The sequence below is a fragment of the Sminthopsis crassicaudata genome, chromosome 2 (assembly GCF_048593235.1).
Source record: "Sminthopsis crassicaudata isolate SCR6 chromosome 2, ASM4859323v1, whole genome shotgun sequence".
Taxonomy (NCBI): Eukaryota; Metazoa; Chordata; class Mammalia; order Dasyuromorphia; family Dasyuridae; genus Sminthopsis; species Sminthopsis crassicaudata.
In genome coordinates, this window is record NC_133618.1 from 453,653,078 (window position 1) to 453,675,738 (window position 22,661).

Below are 22,661 nucleotides of genomic sequence, written 5' to 3' on the forward strand. Positions count from 1 at the left end.
GCTGCAGATGGAAAGCTATAGGAGTGGGGATGTTAGAAAGCTGCAGAGCATGCTGGTGGGGCTGGGATGATATTGGAAAACCTTCACCCACCAGGAGCCCCTCAAAATAACTGCTTCATCACCTGTTCTCTGGGAATGAGATTCATCACTGAAGATCCTCTAAATCTCGTTACTTTTTTTTAGTGTTGTTATCTATCTACAGAATCTTTTTTGCTCATCACATTGGTGTGCACTTTATTTACAATCAATCAGTCAAACACGGTACACAGTGCCTGGCATGTAATAGGTGCTTAATAAATATTTATTGAGTGTTCATCATCAGGGACTCACTTAATAAAATTTTTTGTTCTACTGCAAAGATAGCAAAGAGCTAAGAGAGAACTGGGTTATACTTATTTATTTCCTTTTGAGGGTCAACTCTTCAAATAGACTTAAGAGCCATTTCAATGACAACCAGTTATTTCTCCCTAGGTCCTCTGCCCAACATCAAGGCTTACCCTTCTTGAGAATATTAAAATCAACTGCTACAAAATGCTGAAGTGCAAGTAAAAGGGGGTGGGGTGACAGAACTGAGTAGCCTCTTGCATTAATTCCCTTGAAGCCCAATCTGTTTGGTTTCATCACAACAATTATAAATTTGATGCTAAGTAATGAGGGGTTGGGTTAGATCACCTCTGAGATTCCTTTTGCTCTCCCTCTGCTTTGATCTTTACCTCCTGAAATGCCGCTTCACCAGATTTTTTTGCAAAGACATTCACATTTGCAAAGACAATGTGAAACAGTTTACATTCACCCCATTCCTTCTCTGCTTGATACCTGAAGGCTCCAGGAGACCATTTGAATATTAATATTTGCCAGAATTCATTCTTCCAGGCATACAAAGATTTCGCTATGGTCTGGCTCCAGGTTCTATTTCTTTTCTTAACCCCTTGACATACATAGGTCCTTCCAGGACCCTTTCTTCCCACACTGCAGCAGAGCAAAGAGCTCCCTCTCAGCCAGGTAGAAGAAAAATAAATCAGAATACGGGATGCTGCTCATTCCCACCCCTTCCCCTGAAATGGCAGAAATGGCCCCCTGAAAGGGTTAAGGAGGCCCTTAGAGGGATGTGAACTGTGGCCTTTCCCATCTTTTGAAATGTCAGTGGGCTCCCTGTGGAAGGACAGGAAGCTGCAGGCTGTCTAGGTCCTTGGCTTCAGATGTCAGGAATGGAATGATCCATGGAAGTATGCAACAGGGTTGAAGAAAGCCTGGGAACAATGAAAGATAGTAGGGATTGGCAAAAAGCTTTCCTCAGAGAACCTCTCATGATATGAATACAATTCTGCATTTACTTTACATATTTCTTAAGCTTTTGTGTGACATTTCCTCCCAGACCTCTCTGGGACAGGGACTGGGAGTGATGGGATAACTTCCCATCCTTTGGGCTTCCAGATTGGACACTTGTGTTCTCACTATGACATCACAGAAGTCCTACATTTTGTTCTTGTGATAACAAACAGCCATGGAATATCCGAGTTAGAAAGGACCTTTAAGGACCGTTGACTTTTATCTTAGAAGAAATCCAAGGCTAAAATAAACAACTAGTAAGAGGCACATCTGGAACTCAAACCTATGTCTTCTCATTCCCAAACCAGGGAGCTCTTCCTGCTCCACCAGGTTGCCTCTCTCCATCTAGCCCTTCTTCTTCCTCAATAAAGGCAGCCTGCACTATTACCTTACTACCACGCCTTAACCTAGGGAGCAAGAGAGTTCAGTAAAAACAAGCCCTGTTGGAGGAGATAGGAAACCTGGGTTCATGTTCCGTCTCTGCCCCCAACTTTGCAGACGGTCTTCAAGAAGTTATTCCCCAAAGTCCTATATTCTGAGGGTCCTTTCCAACCCTGACATTTGTTTGGATGCTGAAGGATTCTGCATAGCTGTTGGGCAGGGGTGAGAAAGGAGGGTAGAATAGAGAAGAGGTCTCCTTACTTTTTAATCATGTGCTCATAAATCACTGTGGGGATGATGGTGAGGGTGATCACATTTCCAGCTGTGGCCAGGATCTCTGTAGTCTCTTTGTCCTGGAGTCAAGAGGAAGAGGAGAAGAAAATGAGAAATTAAAAATGTGACATCAGTTAGGATGTCGGTAGGGGCAGGTAGGTAGCACAGTGGATAGAGCACTGGGCTTAGAATCAGGAAGTCAGTTCAAATCTGGACTCATACATTGATCCTATCACTTATTCCTCTTTGCCTCAGTTTCCTCATCTGTAAATGGCAAACCACATCAGTATCTATGCCAAGAAAACTCAAAATGGGCTCACAGAGAGTTGGGAGGAGCTAAAATGACTAACCAACAAAAAAATAAAGGTTAAACATTTTTAGCTCATTCCAATGAAATTTATTTAGCATCTACCATACATAAGACTCTGCACTCAGCCTCTAACCGTGCTGCTGAGTCCACTGTTAGAATAAAATAAAGATATACAAGATACAGGAGGGACATACAAAACATGACCACAATTATTGTAACTGATCTCAGGTCATGTAGTACAGAAGAGGTCAGTGGCCACTACTTTCAGAAAGCCAGCCTCCAAGCTTCACCTCCAACTCCAACCTCCAGGCCTTCTACAGAGCCTGAAAAGTTTTGTAAGGATAATATTTCCTTGCCTATCTGTCCCTCTCTCCCGCAAATGTAGAGAAGAAACTGAAGTAAATGAAGACTTTGTACTTCAGAGTCACATACAGCCAATTAGAATGATTAGGGCTCACATGGATTGATTTCAGCTTTATCCAGTAGACTAGTATAATTTGAAGTGGGGAGTGGGGAAAGGGTGGACAGAGAGGAAGGCACTGAAAAAAATGAGGGCATCTTAGCTCTTGTAATTCAAAAAAGCAGTTATTCTGACATTACTGTGGGTGAAACATTGGAGTAAGTGCTGGGGGAGATAATAAAATTTAGAATATCCACAGTTCTGGAACTCATCATTTGTTGGAGAGATAGAGAAAAGAACCACAAATAAAAACCCTGTTCTGCCAAAAGGAAAAGGCCCCCATTGGCTAAAACAAATACTACCAACCTTGCTTGCTCGGTACCATGGGTTTATTTACAGGAAAGTTCCCTCAGGTCCTAACTCAGAACCTATTTATTTTTGTTTTATAACTAATTCTAACAAGCTTGGGTACCTAGTTTCCCAGACTACAACACATAAGAAGCAGCCAATAAAATTCTTAAAGAAAAGGAGGTGGAAAAAAATGCTGTTTGCTATAGGCAAACATACACTGTCTATAAGAAGTGATAGTCTGACAATGAAGGAGACAGGGAAAAATATGAAAACACAAACTCAAAAATTCTAGAAATCTAGTAGCTGGAGGCAAGTGAGTGCAGAGGCAAAGAAGTCCCCATATCTCAGTAATCCCCTAGAACTCCTGGCTTGTAGGCCAGCCTTTTGCTTATAACAACTGCTCTGAGCCTCCAGGAAAAAAAATAAAGGTTAAATGTTTTTAACTCATTTCAATGAAATTCATTTAGCACCTATCTCTGTACTCAGTCTTGAATGGTGACTAAGTGTGAATAGGACAGAGGAATATTTAAAACAGAGAAATAGTGTGATATATGGTGCTTCTCTGGACAAAATGTAAGCTCCTATGGGAAGGGATGTTTTTGTTTTGTCTTTAAGTCACCACAGTTTTAGTGCTTAACAGATTGGTTGATTGAAAGATTGGTACAGTGGTAAGACCTCTGCCCTGGAAATCAGGAGACCCTCGGTTCCAGTTCCAGCTTTACTAATAATCCACTCTGTTTAACTTTGGATGAATTATTTCCATTTTCCAGGCCTCCGTTTTTTTCTACTGTAAAACAGTATTATTGGCCCAGGTTACTTCATAGGGCTGTGAGTAAGGCACCCTGAATACCTTAGGGGCTTGACTTGACTCCAGGAACCTTCCCAGTCCTAATTTTCTCTGGTTCTAATATGTCAAGTTGTCTTCAGGCCCTGAGATTCTAAGATATTTTGGGCTCCATTCACACGGTTGGCTTCACACACTAGCTCAAGGTCATTTACAATCCAGTCTGAGTCTGACTTTGTAGGCCAGGAGCTTCAAATGGACATTCTGTCACCCTGCTGAAAGTCCTAGAGTGGGTGAAGGGATGTTCAGCCTAAAGTTAGGCAAGCCCAAGGTTATGATATTCTTAGTTACAAGCAGCCTCAGTCAGTCACTGTGCTGGTCTACCAGGAACAAAATGCCTATTTCAGAGCACCTGCAGTGTGAATCTAGTTTTGCTTTGCATTATTGTTTATTGGAACTCTTTTTTTAAAAGATAAAACATTAACAAGAAGAAGGGAAGAGAGGAAGGGAGGGAGGAAGGAAGGAAGGAAGGAAGGGAGGGAGGAAGGAAGGAAGGAAGGAAAGAAGGGAGGGAGGGAGGGAAAGAGGGAGAGAGGGAAGGAGAGAGGGAAGGAGGGAGGAAGGGAGGGAGGAAGGAAAAAAGGAAGAAGGGAACGAGGAAAGGAGGAAGAGAGGAAGGGAGGGAAGAAAAGTGGGAGGAAGGGAGAAAGTGAGGCAGTGAAGGAGAGAAAGAGAGAGTGAAGGAATGAAGGAAGGAGGGAGGCAGAAAGGGAGGAGAAGGAGGAAAAGAAAGAGAAGGACAAGGAAGAAGTGGAGAAGAAAAGAGAAAGATAAGAAATAATTTATTCTACTCCAGAGTGATTCAGGATGGAAATGTTTGTGTTATATAAAGCAAGAAGGTGTCAGGAACACATGAGGCCCAGAAGGCAGAGTTCTCTGCAGTCACAAAAGTGAGAGCAATACAGAATCTCTCATATTCCAGAAGTACTGTCTGGTTAGAGAGAGCTTTCACATTCATTCTCTCATCTGCATCTTACTACAGTCCTGTGGAGGAGACAGGGTAGGAGTTACCATTCCCATCTCCTGTGCGTTCTTCACTGCATTGGTATGTTTTGTTTTAACATGGCATACATATACAGATTACTCCAATTTCTTCTTATTATAAGATTTCTCTTGTAACAAAGTAAACCAGTAGCTTCCTTTGAAAGGACATGCAACATTTCACGTCTGTAGCATTGCTCCTCCCCAAATGCTTTTAATGAACAGAAAGCTTCCTATCCCTCACCCTATTAGATAAAAAGAGAAAAAAAACAAAGCAGATTTCTTTTAACAAATATGCACAGTCAAGCAAAACAAATTCCTTCATTATCTGCATGTGTGAGTGTGCACCACACACATATGTGCACAGGTGTGTGTATATAATTCTGCACTTAAATTCACCACCTCTCTGTAGTGGATAAACATGTTTCATCAGGGGTACTCTGGACATGGGTGGTCATGGGTATTGTTTAATCATCATTCTTACAGCTTTCAAAGTTGTTTTAACAGTGTTTTGTCACTGTAAATAATTCTCCTGATTCTGCTCAATTCATTCTTCATTAGTTTATAAAAGTCTTCAAAACTATTTATATCTATAATATTGATGTTATATAGTATAACCTGTTCTCTGGTTCTGTTTCTTTCACCCTGCTTCACTCCATTCATACAAATCATTCCACGTCTTTTGGAAATCATCTGTTTCCTATTACTACATAATAGTATTCCATCACAGTCAAAGACCACAACTATTCAGGCATTCTGGAATCATTTAACATCCTTTTAATTTTCAGGGTTGTTTTTTTTATTTGTTTTGTTTTGTTTTTTGCTACTACAAAAACTGATGTTATAAATACCCAAAAGAGAGCAAAGAAAGAGGGAAAGGACCTTTATGTACAGTCTCATTTTATAAATGAGGAAACAAAAGTCTAGATAAGGGAATTACTTGTCCAAGTTCACACAACCTATAAATGGCAGACATAGCCTGGGGCCCAGTGAGAGCCTAGCCAGGGAATGTTTTTCCTTGATAGCTCCAGGGAGAAGGCCCCCGACTTACCTTCAGCCCAATGACATTCTGCCCATTCACCTCACAGATATAGTGGTTAGTGAGGAGCCCGTTTTGGGCTGCAGAGCTGCCTTTGACAATGGACACAATTTTCCCCTTCTTCATCACAAAGCCCACAAAGCCGCTGCTGTCTTTGTGCAGGGTGACAGTCCGCTGGAAAGGCCTGGAGGGAAGAGAGCAGTGAGACAAAGGACGTCTGGGACAGCAAGAGCAGCTGCCGGGGCTCGGGGACCCTGCTAGGCTCACCTGTCCCTCACAATCATGACGATCTTCTCAGCTGAGGCTTTCTTTACCACTTTGTGGGCCTTGTCTGCACTCCAGCCCGCACAGTCTCTCCCATCAATTTGCAGGATCTGGTCTCCAAAGCGCAGGCCCACGAGGGAGGCTGGAGTATTGGCCTGAACCAACTGGACAAACAGGCCCTGTGGGAGCAAGATCCACTTGACAGTCAGGACTGGGATCCTGCCCAACCCCAGATATCTTGTACCTAATAGATTTAGAGATGGAAGGGGCCTAACCCAACCTCCTTCTATCTTACAGATATGCATAGAAGGTCGCACAGATTCCCAATGCAGAGCAGGAATCTGAACCTAAATTATTTCTATTTCAGGATGTGGCAAAAAGCAAAATCCCTGGAATGACTGACTGTTGGTTCAGATGGGATAGAGTACCTTTTCACTTGCACTTATGGCCTCCCTCACCACACATCTCCATCCTCCCCTTTGGGTCTTTCTCTGCTTTGATCCCATGATCAGGATGGCCACAATTGGAAATGTAATGGAATCTTAGGATGGACAGCTAAGGAATGGGAGAAATGTCATTGTGGCCCAGGACACAGAAAATTTCAGTTCAAGGCTCTACCACTTCACTTCCCCTTCTTTGAGACTTCAATTTTTCCATATATAAAGAGGGAACAAAAAAAAAATTCTCCATCCTGCCTCCCTCAGAAAATTATTACAAACCTCAAATGAGATAATATGATTAAAGAACTTTATAGCCACAAAATAATACAAAGGTATCTATAGTGGCTAACAGTTAGCTGGCACCTACTGTGTGCAAGCACGTTTAAAAAATTATCTCATTTGATCCTCACAACACCCCTGGGAGTTAGATACTATTTATTATCCCCATTTTACAGATGAGGAAAGCAAGGCAGACAGAAGTTAAGAGACTAGCCCACTCACACAGTTAGTGAGTAACTGAAGCTGCATTTGAAGCTAGGTCTTCCTGACTCTACACCCAACTCTCTACCCACTGCCCAAACATCTGTTCATAGCTCACTCCCCCATATATCAAATTAATCTCCAAAAATTACAACTCACACACGTGTATGCATTAATGTTGAACAAGAGCCTATTACAATTTTGAACAAAGTTCCCAGATCCCTATCAGCAGCCGCAAAGCGATCCCCAGAGATTTCTAGATTCACGATGAGAGCCACATGGATGATGATGATGATAGACTCATATTTGGAGTCAAAAAGCACTGGTTTTGAATTCCATCGCCACTTATTGGCCGAGTGACCTTGAGGAAAAGATTTCACCACATCTTTGAAGTGTGTGTGCGTGCATATGTGTGCATGTATGCGTGTATGCGTGTGTGCACGCACACTGGAGACCTTCTAAGGATTTTTCCCAATCAGATTCTCAGATTCTAGGAAAATGAGGGAAGCTCAGTGATAACCTAGGAAGAAGGGCAGGAATCTCCAGAGGCCCTTATACCCCTAAGAGAAACATCCTTTCATCCTTTGCTCTTTCCCAGGGTCTCCCACACCTGACAGGGAGGCAGTTGAGCCCCTCTTCCCAATACCTTATCAATGGCTTGCAGACGTAGCCCAGTCTTCCCCTTCTCGTCCTTGCACAGGTGGATCTCTCGAACGCCGGGCTTGATCTCAGCTCTGCGTGCGCCTGCGTTATTTCCCGTCACTGGGGCTACCATCTGACCTTGTACAGTGGGAGTGACCACTTGCTGTAAGGATTGGTCAAATTATCAGTGTCAGTGTAGATACCTAGGAGGACTATTTTCTACTTGCTAATTGTAACATGGCAGAGATAGAAAGTGGGGAATAAAGCAGAGGAGACTCCCTTTCTGGGTAAGATAAGAAAATGAAGTCTCTGGGGACTATCCCACTTAGTGGCCCCACTCAAAATCAAAACATGGAAGACAGGAAAAAAGCATAAATCCCTCTGGATGACCACTAGAGGGCAAAGTAGTCCCACATATCCAAGAAACCCTGGCAGAGGTGGACATGGGGAAAAGCCGGCTACAAGGCAGGATAGAAGGAAGGAAATGACAGCACTACAGGGTCTGAGTCCAACACCATAATTTCACAGGTGAGGAAATCAATAAATAGAGAGCAAGGAGAGGCGATCTGCCCATAGTTAATGTCTGAGGCTGATGAACCTAACAGAGGAATTTGCAGTGGAAACATCTCTGCACCAGTCCCTAGTCTATGGAGTTCACGGAAGCCTGGTCTGAGGTCTCCATAGTCTAATGGTGACTCCCTTGGAGACAAAATCAAGCCCAGGCTTTTCCCAAGACTAAACCCAAGCTAACGATCTCCAAAACCAGTGAAGCTTTGAGTCTGGCTAGCATTCAGGAGCAGGAGGGATGCTGTCCTTTGAGACTAGCCAGTCTAAGGGTCTGAATCCTAGAAGGAAAAAGTCCAGTTTTCAGAAGATGGAGATTAGGGTCCAAAGGGATTCAAAGTCATATCAAATGAAGAAATGTCAAATGAAGTAGAAATGTTTTAATTCTAAAGAAAAGATCTAGCAGGACTGTGACCGTAACTATCTGAAGGACCATCTTGGAGAAGAAGGATGAGGACATGTTTAGACTGGGATCAACTGCAGGCAGATTAATAGGAAGCAGAGTTCAGTTCAATATGACACAAGAAAGTGCTTACTGACACTCAGAGCTATTTTAAAAAAAGAATGGGTTGCTATAGGAGACAGTGATCTCCATCACTAGAGACTTTCCAACAGAAACTAAACCACCACCTCTTTTCAAGGTTGTTAAAGCAAGGATCCCTGCTTTCAAATCAGATTTAACTGTTTCTGAGGTCTCTTGAAATTCTAGGATTCTGTGGACCAAAGCTGTATCATCAGACTTCTGAGGTTGCTTTATACCAGGATATTCCTTTGGCCCATCCTTATCCTCATTTGGATTTTCTCTAAATAGTACTGAGCTAGAACTAGCCCAGGTCTCAGAGGACAAAGGGGACCCTTCCTCCCTGAATAAGCATTGTCAAAAGGACAGCAGCACCAGAAATGCTAAAAGCAAGAAGGAAGGAAAGAATATGATAGCCTTTAGGCCCAGAGAGGAACTGAAGCATCAGATAGGGATGGATGGAGCACCCCCATACTCTGTGTTTAGCTGAAATAATCCACACAGACATAGATACCCACATTGTCATTTGCTGAAGCCAGGGACAGGTTCTGTTGGACTTCTTGACTTGAGAGAGAGAGGCCCATGTAACTTCCTAATTCAGCCAAATTTGGGTACAAAGCTAGGGGGGAAATAGAAGAGTACAGAAAAACATGACTTATATACACAAACACACATAACTGTCCCTAGTGCCTTAAGGCCAACAAGAATATTTATTATATATTAAAGAAGATGTGTGTATACTTACATGTAATTATATTTATATGAAGGAAGTTTTATATATACACATATATAATTATTTATATGAAAGAATAGTTATATATTTATATATAGTCATATATTATATATATAACTATATATAAATATATATATTTAAAATTATATATTTTATACATATTTTATAACTTAAATTACATTGATAGATGTTTATAGATAGATCTATAGATAGACAAATATAAAATGATCCCAAGGCTAAGAGTCAGCAATCCTAAGTTCCAAGCTAGCCTCTGCTAGTTGATTTCATAAGTGACTTGAGCAAAATTATTTTTCTCTAAATCTCAATTTCTTCATCTGTGAAATGAATGTGTTGGACTCAAGTTTTTAACCTAAAGTCTGTAAACTTTTTATTTTAAATATTCTGATAATTGGATGTCATTATAATTAGCTTCCTTTATAATCTTAAAAATTTTATACATTTAAGAACATTATTCTGATAGAGATTCATAATCTTCCACACTTCCAAAAGGAGTCCATGATTAAAAAAAAAGTTAAGAACTCCTGTTATCTCTAAGACCCTTCCTAGCTCTGACATAGCATGTTCCAAATAACTCTCAGCTCTGATATTCCATATTCTGAGTTCTTTCCCAGTTCTGACATTCCATGTTCCAAGGTCTCTCCCAGCTTTAACATTCTATATTCTGTCAATGCTTCAGAAGAAATCAATGGGACATAGTATGGAATGGATCCAGCTACAAGATCTCAACTGAGTATATAGTACTGTGAATAGACTTTGGACAATATCTCTGCAGTCCCAACAAACCGAGAAGTAGAAGGGCCAAAGCCCGAGAGAACCAAGACCCCAGGAATGAATAAATGCATGTAAAAGCACTTAAGTGCTTCCATAAACATCATGTTTCTGTGAATGATTCCATTACAAATTTGTCACCTAAAGGCACTGAGGTACATGTATAACTTGGAACCACAAATCTACCCTTTACTTTTTACCACTCCTCAAATAGGCCATGCATTTACTCTCTCTTTATTATATATTTGTCCTTCCAAAAGCTGGTCAGGCATATTAACAATCAAAGGTACTCTCTTCTCCCTCCCCAGAATGAGCCAACATTTTGGAACTTACCAGGTTGTGAGGATGAGGTTTCCTGGACTGGGAGGGTCAACATCTTGGGAATCACAGAAGCCTGAGCCTGCAAGAGACCAGAAACATCATTAAGAAACTCAGCTCTTGTGCTCCTGGGTTCCTTCATATGAAAGAATTAAAGAAAGCTTCAAGTTGGGGCTCCTTGAATTCTTAAAAAATTCATATCCAGTCCAGAACCAACGGAGAATGATAGGATAAAGAAGACCCTAGGAGGCAGGCCTACAACTGATCTAAGGATCTCTAAGCTATGAATAGGTGGCATATGATTCATTCCAAATTAGTAAAAGATCACAAATAAACTAAACAAGTACGAGGAAAGAAAAATGATCAGAACAGAGAAGAAACTAAAAACCATCTCACATGAGAATCAGTTGAAAGAGTTTAGAATGGGATGCATAACTTAAAGACACTTAATAGAGGACTTGGGCAATTGTCCTAAAAGATTTGAAGGATTGTCAATGAGGAAGATAAATTGGATTTTTTCTTCTTGGTCTTCGAGGACAGAACTCAAGCCAGTGGGAGAGGGGAAGAAGTTAGAGAGGGAGGTTTCAGTTAAATATACAGAACTGAGGGATGTTGTAAAGGGGATTACTATATCAAATATCCACTGAAGGTTTCTTTCAACTCTAACGTTCTCAGATTCCATGATCTACTTAGGAGGCATAAAGAGGCAATAACATAGTAGGAAGAGTACTGACTTCATAGCCAGAAAACCTAGATTTCCATTCCAACTCTGCTACTTATTTCCTGTGTGAATATAAGAAAATCACTTCCCTCCCTTGAACCTCAATTTCCTCAGACTATAAAATTAAGACCAAAGCTCATCTGTATGGTCCTTTATAGCTCAAATTCCTATGAATCTAAGAGTTTTTAAATGCCTCTTTAAAATGGGGTTTGGAGATCCACTCTTCACCCAGTGACATATGACAGTAGAAGAAGAAGTTTGATAATTAAGAGTAATGCCAGGCAATATGATCCCTGGTAATGGGGAGACTAAGTTTGGGAACTGGGAAATTCTAAGGGGAGAGAGCTGCATAAGGAAGGGCAAACTGGTCCGTGTTAATTGATCAATAAGTATTTATTAAGTACCTACCATATGCCAGATACTATGTTAATCAGTGAACAGAAACAGAGCAGGTTAAAGTTTCCATTCGATAAATGAACAATGCTTTGTAAGTCTTTAAGTGCTGTATAAATGCTAACCATTAGCTGTTGGTGAGATCGGGCCCATAAATAGCCACTGAAATTCCCGGCACTGACCCAGCACTGGAATCTGGGATTCCCTTGTGCTCCTGGCACTTCTTCAGCTTCCTCCCCATTCCTCATCCTTTTTCCTTCGTCCTGGGCTCTGCCTGAGGCAGTAGGCTAGTTTTGTTGCTACTGTGGACAGTGTGTGATAACCTCACTAGGAACCAGACCCATCCCAGGACAGGTTGTCACAAGTTAACCAGGGCAAAGGCAACCCTGAGAAACATTACCTGATAGACTTTGTCTACCTTCAGATCTTCTAGCGATGGGTATAAGACAGACATGGTGGTATCCAATGAGTTACCTATGGAGCAAAAACAAATACAACATGCTATGAGATAGAGTCAAAGAGAAAAGACAAGATTACAGAAGCTCTGCAGCCATTGTGGCAACCAATAAATAGATGGATCACTGGATAGAGACAGGATCTGGTGGATATTTTATAGTCCCTTGGCAGTGGCTTAGCTGGTTAATTTCATAAAGAGATTAATTTTGAAATATATTTCTATTTTGAAATATGTACTATTTTTGGTAGTTACATCTCCCAATAATATTTATTTTTTAAAATAGTATTTTATTTTTATTAACTCTACCAGAAGTAGAGTTACATGCCAAAACCAGTGATCTCATAAAAGATGGCCTCCACTGGGGATTTTAGGTGAGAGGACAAACTGTTACATTTTATATTTTTATGGAATTTCCTAATATACACTAAATGTGCCAATAGGCAGAACACCATGACTATGTAACCCTGGGCAAGACATTTAACCTCTCAAGTCCTAATCTGTAAAATGGGGACACACTAGAGAAGGACATGGCAAACCAGTCTTGTACCTTTGCTAAGAAAATCACAGGGACAAAGTCCACAGATTTACATAGACTGATCATCTTAACAACGACGAACATGAAGACAGAATACTAAGATAACTGTACTCAGTGATCAATGGAGACAGAGTGTATTTGCATCCTAAAACTAAATGTGAAAAAGAAATCTCAGAGGTCTCCAACAGAACTGAAAATCTGTTACTGGCTGTGTGAAAACCCAATTGCCTCCCCCCCAAAAAAAAGACTGAAAATCTGCATGCATCAGTCCAGTTGCTTCTCCAGGATGCCTATGGAATTTAAGGTCTGCTTTGGTTTAGTTTTTCCCAGTTTTTCAACAAACACTAAAATTAGAATCATAGAAAAATGTCTGGATTTGGAAACAGAGGCCCTGAGTTTGAATACTCTACCTGCTCCTCATTTCCTATATGACTTTAACCAATATACTTCAGCTCTGTAGGTCCCAAAAAACTGGGGAAAGGGGAAGAAGTTGCACGAGGCTGCTGAGGTTTCTTCAAGCCCTAAACCTGCAATCTCATTATAGTAGAGAATCACGGCAGATCCAAGACACTTTAGAATCTGGAATAGCAGATTTGGTCTTAGAAACAAAACGTAGAAGAGGAAGTAAGTACAGACGGAGGAAGTTCCATACCAGGCAGTGAGAATCCGGTTTTCCCTAGTCTCCTGTTCAATATTCCTTCTGCCATGCTCCCTTTCTTATTCTTCCCTTAATACTAGAAGGACCAAGCATACCAATTAACACAAAAATGTTATTATAACTTTCTTCTGAAATAAAAATATCCATCTTATCTCTAGGTGGCAGCCAGGAACAGTTAGGTGACACAGAGGAGTCCTGTCTTCTGGTCTTCAGTAAGAAAAAACCCTAGTTTAAATATGTCTTCAGACACTAGCTAGCTATATGACCAAGTTACTTATGCTCTCTTTCCTCATCTATACAATGGGTCTAATAAAAGTACCATTTTCTCAGAGTTGTCATGAGAATTAATTGAGATAATTATAAAGCACTTAGTATAGAGTAAGAGCTATGTAAATGTTGGCTGTTACTATTATTATTATTATTATTATTAAATAAGATAATGATTGTGAAGTGTTTATAATAGTACCTGTCACATAGCAAGGACTAACATGTTATTACAATTATTATTACTAAATTAGATATTTGTAAAGTGCTTAGCACAGTGCTTAATAAATGTTTATTTCCTTTCTTCCTTTCCATGGATGGAAAAAAAAATGCACTGCCAGTTGATCCATCTTGATCCTTTAAGGTATTTTTAAATTGCAGTCCTTCTGCTAATATTATTGAATAGCAGACATTGGTCAGATCTTTCTCTAAGCAGCCACAACTGTTGCTGTCACATGAGGCCTGTGGAACATAACCCACAGTGGGCTGGATCTAGAGCTGTGAGCACTCTGCAAGCCATTGTCCTGTCTGTCTCTTGGCTCACGCAGAAAATCAAAGGGAAAAACAAAACCCAAAGTCTGCTTTCTTCTCTGAAAACAGGAATGATTGGTTCACTCTCTCACATGCGATGAAACCAGTTCTCTGAAGATGCCGAAACATTCATAGAGCAAAAGATAAGCAGCTAGACAGGTGCTACCTTTGATTTTCCAAAGGGCAGACAGGGAGATAGTTATAGTTTAAGCTGGCTGGCTGCTCCTTTCTGAGTGTCAAAGGTGAGAAGACGGGAAAGACCAAAATTCTGCTTCTTGTTAAACTCTCTGAAAATCCTAGAATAATAGATTGGGAAGAGATTGTAGATTTCCAGGCCAAAATATTGTTTTATTTAGCCAAAGGTACCCAAGTCAGTTCTTCTGTACTATGCTTTCCCCCACTTATAATCAATCAATGTGACATAGATCTGGCACCTACTATATACTCTCTGTACTATTGAACTTGGTCCCAGCATCTAGACTACCCAGCACACTGTAAGCATTTAATGCAGCTAAGTGGTGCAGTGGGTAGTGCTCTGAGCCTGGAATCAGGGAGACTCATCTTCCTCAGTTCAGACCTGGCCTCAGACACTTACTAGCTATGTGATCTTGGGCAAGTCACTCAACACATTCTGCCTCAATTTCTTCTATAAAATGAGCTGGAAAAGGAAATAGTAAAGCATTCTGCTATCTGCCAAGAAAATCCCAAATGGGGACATGAAGGGTTGGACATGACTGAAAATGATTGGATTTTTCCTTACAATGATAAGTAGTGTCTATCTAAAGCCACCAGCAAGCATTATATGCAATGGGGATGAGCTAGAAACATTCCCCATAAGATCAGGATGAAAGAAGGCTGCCCATTATTAACACTAATGTTAAATATTGAAATAGAAATGTTAGCTTTAGCAATAAGGGAATAAAAAAATTGAAGGAATTAGAGGAGGCAATGAAGAAACAAAACTATCATTCTTTGCAGATGATGGTATATTTAGAGAATCCTAGAGAATCAACTAAAAAACTGCTAGAAACAATTAAAACTTTAGCAGGATATAAAATAAACCCACATAAATCATTGGCGTTTCTATATAATATTAACAAAGTCCAGCAGCAGGAGAAAGAGAAATCCCTTTTAAAATAACTACAGATAATACAAAATACTTAAGAAGCTTATATTCTGAGATAGGGGTATGGAAAGAAATAGTTTTCAATACATAAAAATTAAGTTTATACAAAATAATATACAATTACTTAAAGAGAGAGAAAACACAGGAGCTGTTAGTCAAGTTGTGCTCTGATTGAATCTACGTAGCGTCTATATAAGGAAGAGCTAGCAGACCATTTTGACCAGAACAGAGGCTACGTAGAAGGAAAGCAGGAAGGAAGAAAGGAAGGCAGGAAGTAGGAAAGAAATGAAGGAAGAAAAGAAGGAATAAATCCCCTGAGCGCAAGTCTTAACTATCTGACCACCTCACACCTCTGAGATTGATTAAGGTGATAGGAAAAAATATAGATAAATACTGGAAGGAATGTGGGAACATAGGTACACTGATGCATTGTTGGTGAAGTTGTGAAATGATCCAGCCATTCTGGAGAGCAATTTGGAATTATGCTCAAAGGGCTATGAAACTGTATATCCTTTGATTCAGCAGTCTCACTTCTGTGTCTATATCCCAAAGAAGGAAAAGAACCCACATGTGCAAAAATGTTTGCAATAGGTCTTTATGTGATGGCAAAGAGCTGGATAATGAGTAGATGGGGAATAGCTGAATAAGTTATGATATATGAAAGTAATACCCTTCCACTTCCAGCCACACCTAGTAAGACAGCCAAGACTCGGGATTATTTCCTTTGCCTAAGAAGACAGTCACATTGGGCTCAGGAGTCCCCTTTCTAAATGACCTCCAGTTTTTGCACTTATTGAATAGTTTCCTGTTAGTTTGGTTATTGATATGGTTAGTAATGCTGAACCCAGCCCTGCATTACTGGTATAAATCCTACTTGGAGACAGTGTGTTATCTAGAATATAAATTTCTTGAGAGTAGGGAGTGACTTCATTTTTTCTGTCTTTGTATCTCCATTACCTAGCATATTGCCTAGCACAAAATAGATTCTTAATACTAATTAGTTGTATTAAAGTAATTGAATAATTAATAACTCTGGCTTCTAGTATTTGAACGGGCTTCATGAGGAAGAGGGAATAGATATCCTTCTTATCCAGAAGGCATGTTCTATGATAAAAGATGAACCAGGATGATTTTAGAAAAAGGCCTGGAAAGATTTACATGAACTGATGCTGAGCAAAACAAGCAGAACCAAAAAACATTATATACAGCAATAACAAGATTATACAATGATCAACTATGACAGACTTGGTCCTTTCCGTGGTTCAGTGATTCAAAGTAATCTCGATAAACTTTGGATGGAAAATGCCATCTGCATCCAGAAAAAAAAATAATAATAATACTTAAGCAAGGTACTTAACTTCCTTGTACCTCAGTTTCCTCATTTGCAAAATTAGATTCAGACTAGATAGCTTCTATTGCCCTTTTCAGCTCTCAAGTGTAACCTCTGTAACTAAGACAGAGTAAAGTGGGGACTGTCTCTTCCCCAGTCTGGGACAGTAGTCTGTTTTATTACTGACTAAGAGTAAGTTGGATTTTTTTGGCTGCCTTATAGCATGATGTTGACAGATTGCTTGGTACATTCCCAGTAAAGCCTTCCTTGACACACCCAGGCTACACTGTTCTCTTCTTCCTATTTTCCTATAGCACAGCCCGAATCTCCTTTTTATCCTCCACAGGCCTGATCTGTATAAATGGAAGCCTAATCCAGTCCTTACTTGTGTCAATCATATTGCCCATTAATGTAGAATGTATGCTCCTTGAGAGTAGAGAGGGGATCATTTGGGGTTTTATTTCCCAAACTTCTATTAGGGAATCTTGCAAGATACAGTGATTTCCAGTCTAGACCTGTCTCTCCCAAACTTGCAATTTCTGAGAGAGAAAGAGAGATAGACAGACAGATAGACACAGCCCAGAGACAGTCAGAAAGACAAAGACTGAGAGAGTGTCAGAGACAGAGAAACAGAGACAGACACAGACACTGACAGAGTCAGAAAGACAAAGACAGAGAGGGTGTCAGAGACAGAGACAGAAAAAGAGAGAGATAGACAGAGAGAAACAGAGACAGAGAAGAGAGATAGAATCAGAGAGAAACAGAGAGAGATAAAGTCAGAGAAACAAAGTCAGATACAAAAAGATAGAGACAGCAGAGATAGAAAGAGATAAAGAAGAGACAGAGTCAGACACAAAGAGACAGAGACAGAAAAAAGAGAGACAGAGAGATGGGGGGAGGGGGAGAAGAGGAGAAAGGGGGCTTCGGAGTCACCCTCCCAGCAAGGGGTACAGGATTAGCGGGAATGATGGGGACTAAGAGAGTCCTCATTTGTAAAATAGGTTTTCATACAAAATGGTCTCAGAATAGCCTTTAGGCCTATGCAGAGGGTATAAAAGCTTTAAAAGCCGAGATTGCAGAGGCCTGAGGCAGGAAAGATAAGACTAATCTATTTTAGGAAGGAGAGATTCCCAGAGATTCTTCTTCTCTATGGAAGGTAAGAAGCATGATCACAGGACCAGTGGGGGAGTACTGATCATTCCAAGTACCCCCTACTCCATCCCTCAGCCCAGCCCAGTTTAGAAAATGAGCAGGAAAGCTGAAGAGGCTGCATAAAATGCAGGGGGAAGCTACCTCCCCTCTTCAGAATCCTCTCACAGCCATCTGAAGGCACACTTTGGCCACTCCTCTGGGACTTCGGTGCCTCCAAACTGAAGGATGTTGGATGAAAGGGTTATATAATAAGAGAAGGAAAGTTTAGCGTTTCTCAGTAATGCATTCAGAGACACAGTCCACCTAAAAGAGGGTGGAATCAAATAGCCAACACCCCCCTTCCCCATGGCACACACTTTTAAGATTCCTTCCTAACCCTAATCTCTTAGAAACCCTTTCCCGCCTTCTCCCCAGCCCTACCTAGTAGGATATCGAGGACTCCGGAGTCCTATTTCCTCTGCCCAAGAAGACAATCGCATTGGGCTCCGGAGTTTCCTCTCTAAACGAGCCCCCAGTTTCTGCACTTCTTGAATAGAATGTTTATATGCACAGGAAACAATCTAGCCACTCTCTGTTCAACCTTGGGATTTCCCAACTCTGAATTTCCTCTTCCAGGAAAAAGAGGGAGTTAGACTAGATGTCTCTTCAAACACTGACAGTTCAAGTGATAAGGCCTCTTCTGTCTCTGATGCTCCGTTCTGAGACCTAACATTTGGTCTGGGAGACCTAATATTCTACGGGCTCCTTCCAGCTTTGACTCCCTATGAGTCAATGGAATTCAGGAATTCATTCTTCAGAGTTTTAAGGGCTAGAAGTTGAGGACATTCAGAGTTTCTGCTATGTGCAGATTCAGCTGGGATACCAAAAATAAAGGGCTGATGGAGATGCAGGTTGTCCGAGAGGGGCCTTAGTGAGCATCTAATCCGTCCTGGCCATTCTACCAAGAAGGAAACTGAGGTCTAAAGAGAAATAATTTGTCCAAAGTCACCCTGCAAGTTGACTCCCGTCGGCAGGTCCAGAGCTCTTACTACCACACCCTATAGGAGCACTCGCAAATGCAAGGCACTTCCTGGAGATAACCAAGCTACTGGGTCCTTTGAGGTTAAGTAAAACCAAGGAATTCAGTACACACTAGCTGCTTTGAATACCATTCAGGGGTTGGGAGAGGTGGGAGCACTCTGGGAGATTGGAGCTGGGAAGAAATGCTGATATGACTAGAAAAAAAAATTCCTTGTAAGAATCTCCACGGCACACTCCTGAACTGTGGGAGCTAGAAGGCCCTTCAGAGATCTTCTAACTCAAAAGTCTAAAAGAGGCAGGATCTTGCTCATAGTAAAAGTCACAGCAGAGATTCTAATGTCCTTGGAACTCAAAATTCCAAAATCCCTTCGATATAAAGGCCACTTGCAGATTGGGTCTTCCAACTCAGTGATTCCCAAACTTTTATTCTCAGTGTTCCTTTATACTATTAAAAATTATTGAGAATCTCTCCAAAGAGTTTTTAATGTGTTATATTTATAGATAGTTACCATATTAGAAATAAAAATTAATTTTGAAGTTGTAGACCTGAAAGGGTTTCAGAGACCCCCAGGATTCTGTGGGCTACACTTTGAGAACCACTGCTCTAACTCATTTCTAACCCACTTTTAACCTATTTCCAACCCACTATTCACCTTCTATTCCTCCCTCCCAACTCCCTATCCAGTCTGTTGCTACTGTCTGTTCATTTTACTGTCTTAGTATTTCTCTTGTATGCCCCTTCTCTCCTCTGACACTGCCTGGTATAGATCCTCCACACCTGGACTACTGAAGGAAGCTTATGGTTGATTCCTTTGCACAGGTACTACTCAGCTTTTTCTCAACTCAAAGTGATCTTCCCAATTACAGGTCTAGCCAGGTTACCCTCCTACTCAATAACCTCCCCCATCATTTCCATGATCAACTGTAAGATTCTCTTTGGTGCTCAAAACTATCATAATTTGTCTCGTTTCCCCCAACCTTTCCAGTCATTTGAATGCCTAACACCTCTCCTTCCTACATACTCTGAGTTCCAATAACGCTGGCTTCCTTGTTGCTCTTGAAACCAGAAGTTTCATCTCCCTGTTGACTCAGTATAGTCATGTCATGTCTCTACATGACCCCACTTGGGGTTTTCTTGGCAAAATGGCTTGCCATTTCCTTCTCTAGCTCATTTTGTAGATGAGAAAACTGAGGTAAACAGTCAAGTGACTTGCCCAGGTTCTTATTATCTAGTAAGTGTCTGAGGTCAGTTCTGAAGCTGCCTTTCATCTCCCCACTCTGGGCATTTTTACTGGCTATGGTGTGAGGGGGATAGAAGATGCCAAAAAGAAATCTAATTAATTGGAGAGCTATAGGAGAAGTTGAGACTAGGCCTTATGTCTACTCATCAGCATCCCTGAAAGCATACGGAACTTTCAACAGGAAAAAGAGAGAGAGACATGGGTAGAGAGACACAAAAAGAGAAAGAGAGATATTCTTAGGTGAGAAAGCTGGTTTCTCAAAATAAAATGATATTTGAAAAGAAAAGGGGGAAAAAGAGTTCATCCTGTTCTATACAAATATCATCCTGACTAAAATGGCAAAAAAAAAAAAAAAAAAATTATCTAAGAAAGCCCATAAATATAGAATGAGGGTGTGGAAAGTCAGGAGCCCTGGATTCCAGTCACTAATTCTGGGTGCCCTTTCTTTTTTCTGGACCTCAGTATCATAGTCTGTAAAATGAGGGGGGATGGGTTACATGAGTACATGAGTGTCTAGCTTCGAATTTAGGGGAATCTTTTTTTCCCCCAAATGAACTAGAGCCTTCCCACTGAGATGGAGAAATGTCACAGACAAAAGTGAGCAGCAGAAAGCAGCCTGCTTTAGGGCTTTGCGGAGAGTGGGGGGAGGGGGGAGGGGGAAAAGGCTGTGGATTATAAGCAGCTCTGGCAGAGAGAAGAAGCCATTAGAGGGAATCAGAGTCCCCACAGGGCAGTGAAGGCCATTTGGAAAAAAAGGTTTGGCTCCACCCATCCCTTTGCTTCAAATGGGGGTACTGGCCCCAAGGTCTTCAATTTAAAGTACCTTTTTCTGGAGTTAGAACACAGCCTGAGAAAAAAGACTCTATCAGTGTCCACTCTCACAGTGTTATCAATATTTAATCCCCATGATTCATTTCATCCTGGCGCTGGGGACCGGTTGGCTGGAGTTCAAAGCTCCTTTACTGACATTACCTCCGGAAGCCTCAAGGCAACTTCTCCCAATTCCCAACTCCACAGGAGGGAAGGGAAGGGGCCGTATTGAACTCGGTGTGTGGCAGGGGGAGGGGGAGGTAAGAAGAAAAAAGCAATAGGTCAGAGGAGAATAGAAAAGCACCAGAGCACAGCTCAGTATCCTTTAGGAGTGTGAGCACCCTAGGGAGACCTCAATATTAGAGAGGGGCAGGGGAAAGAGCAAAAAAAAGGGGCTAAGGGGAAAGGAGGGTAAGAGAAAAGGAGAGAGGGGTAGGAAAGGCTAAAGGGAGGGAGAGCAAAAGGAAGTGGAGAAAAAAGCAGAAGGAAGAGGAGAGGAAGTAAAAGGGGGAAGAGAGGGAGCAGAAGGAAATAGGGGAGAAAAAACAGCAAAAGGAATGGGGAATGGCAAGAATAAAAGAAGGGGGTAAAGGAGGGAGAGCAGGAAGTAAAGAGGACTAAGGGAGGGGAAGCACAGGAAAAGAGGAAGGAGTAGGAGGGAGAATAGGAGAAAAATAGGGATGGAGAAGGAGAACAGAAAGGAAAGAGGAGAAGAGGGAAGGGAGAAGGGGGTGAGATGAGGAAGAAAAGGCAAGTGAGCAAAGAAAGAATGGAAATGAGTGAGGAAAGGGGAAGAGAAGAAGCAAGGGAAGTTGGATAAAAGGGGGAAGGGAAGAGAAAAGAAAAGAATTGAGAGCAAGAAGGGTTATGGGAGAAGGGGAAAAAGGGGAAGGTTCTTCAGCTACCAAGTAACACTTCTAGTTAAAGTTAAGAATCTTGCTGGAGAAGGTAGAGGTGGGGGTCTTTAATGACCACAGCTTTTCATAAGGGAACTTACCTGAAGAGTTGGGGCTGGAACTGATCTACTCCTCACCTGCCTTGCTTCCAAAAAGGTCTGTCCTCTTCTCAGGAAGTCTCTATGCTTTATTTTTCCAGCTGAAGTTCCTCTTGGCTGCTTTCCAGAAGTTGGGAGGCACTGGCTGGCTGTACCCACAGCAGATTTATGCCCAGCCCTGGGGAGGGGCCTTGGGTTGCCACAGGTAAAGGCTAGTTGTCAAATCACTTTCTGAATGACGTTTCAATTTTAACTCTAAAGGGTATAATGAGATAAGACCGCTCTTGGAATACAGGTTAGGCAAAGGGAGCTGAGATTGCTTTGAGTTCTATAGTCTTGGGCAAGACACAGTTTCTGTTTCTCAATTTATCTGTAAAATGAATAAAATGGAATAAAAGATCTTTAAGGTTCTTCCCAGTTCTAATTATCTGTTCTGTTTTTTGTTTTGAGATCTCATCTTTTCAAAGAGCTCAGGATTTACCAATTGGAATTTGGTCAATAAAGCCCTCCTCTTTCTTTCCTTCCCCCTTCTTAATTCTGACTTTTGTCTCTCAATCACTCAGAACTGTGCTATAGAACTTGACTGAGACTCAGAGTTCATGTTCCTGGGCACACCCTTGGATGGATGACCAAGTGGCTGACGTAGGGAAGGGACAAGCCCATGTCAGATATGAATAGCTGAGCTACCTGTCACATAGGTTATTTGCCAATTCAAAACCTAAGTCATCTTTCTAGTGATGAAGATCATACCTACGGAACCGTGAAGATCAA

General features: G+C 41.3%; 1 protein-coding gene across 1 annotated transcript; it reads right to left on the reverse strand.

Annotated features, from left to right (window-relative positions):
* Positions 1-280: 280 nt before the first annotated feature.
* On the reverse strand, positions 281-22,043 carry SDCBP2 (syndecan binding protein 2). Its single transcript, XM_074292856.1, has 9 exons — positions 21,894-22,043; positions 12,173-12,246; positions 10,674-10,740; positions 9,337-9,437; positions 7,739-7,897; positions 6,176-6,351; positions 5,921-6,092; positions 1,972-2,063; positions 281-1,250 (listed from the first exon to the last, which is right to left on the reverse strand). Exons 2-9 carry the CDS (start codon positions 12,224-12,226, stop codon positions 1,196-1,198), a joined length of 876 nt encoding a protein of 291 aa, XP_074148957.1. The 5' UTR covers positions 12,227-12,246; positions 21,894-22,043; the 3' UTR covers positions 281-1,195.
* Between the last annotated feature and the right edge of the window lie 618 nt (positions 22,044-22,661).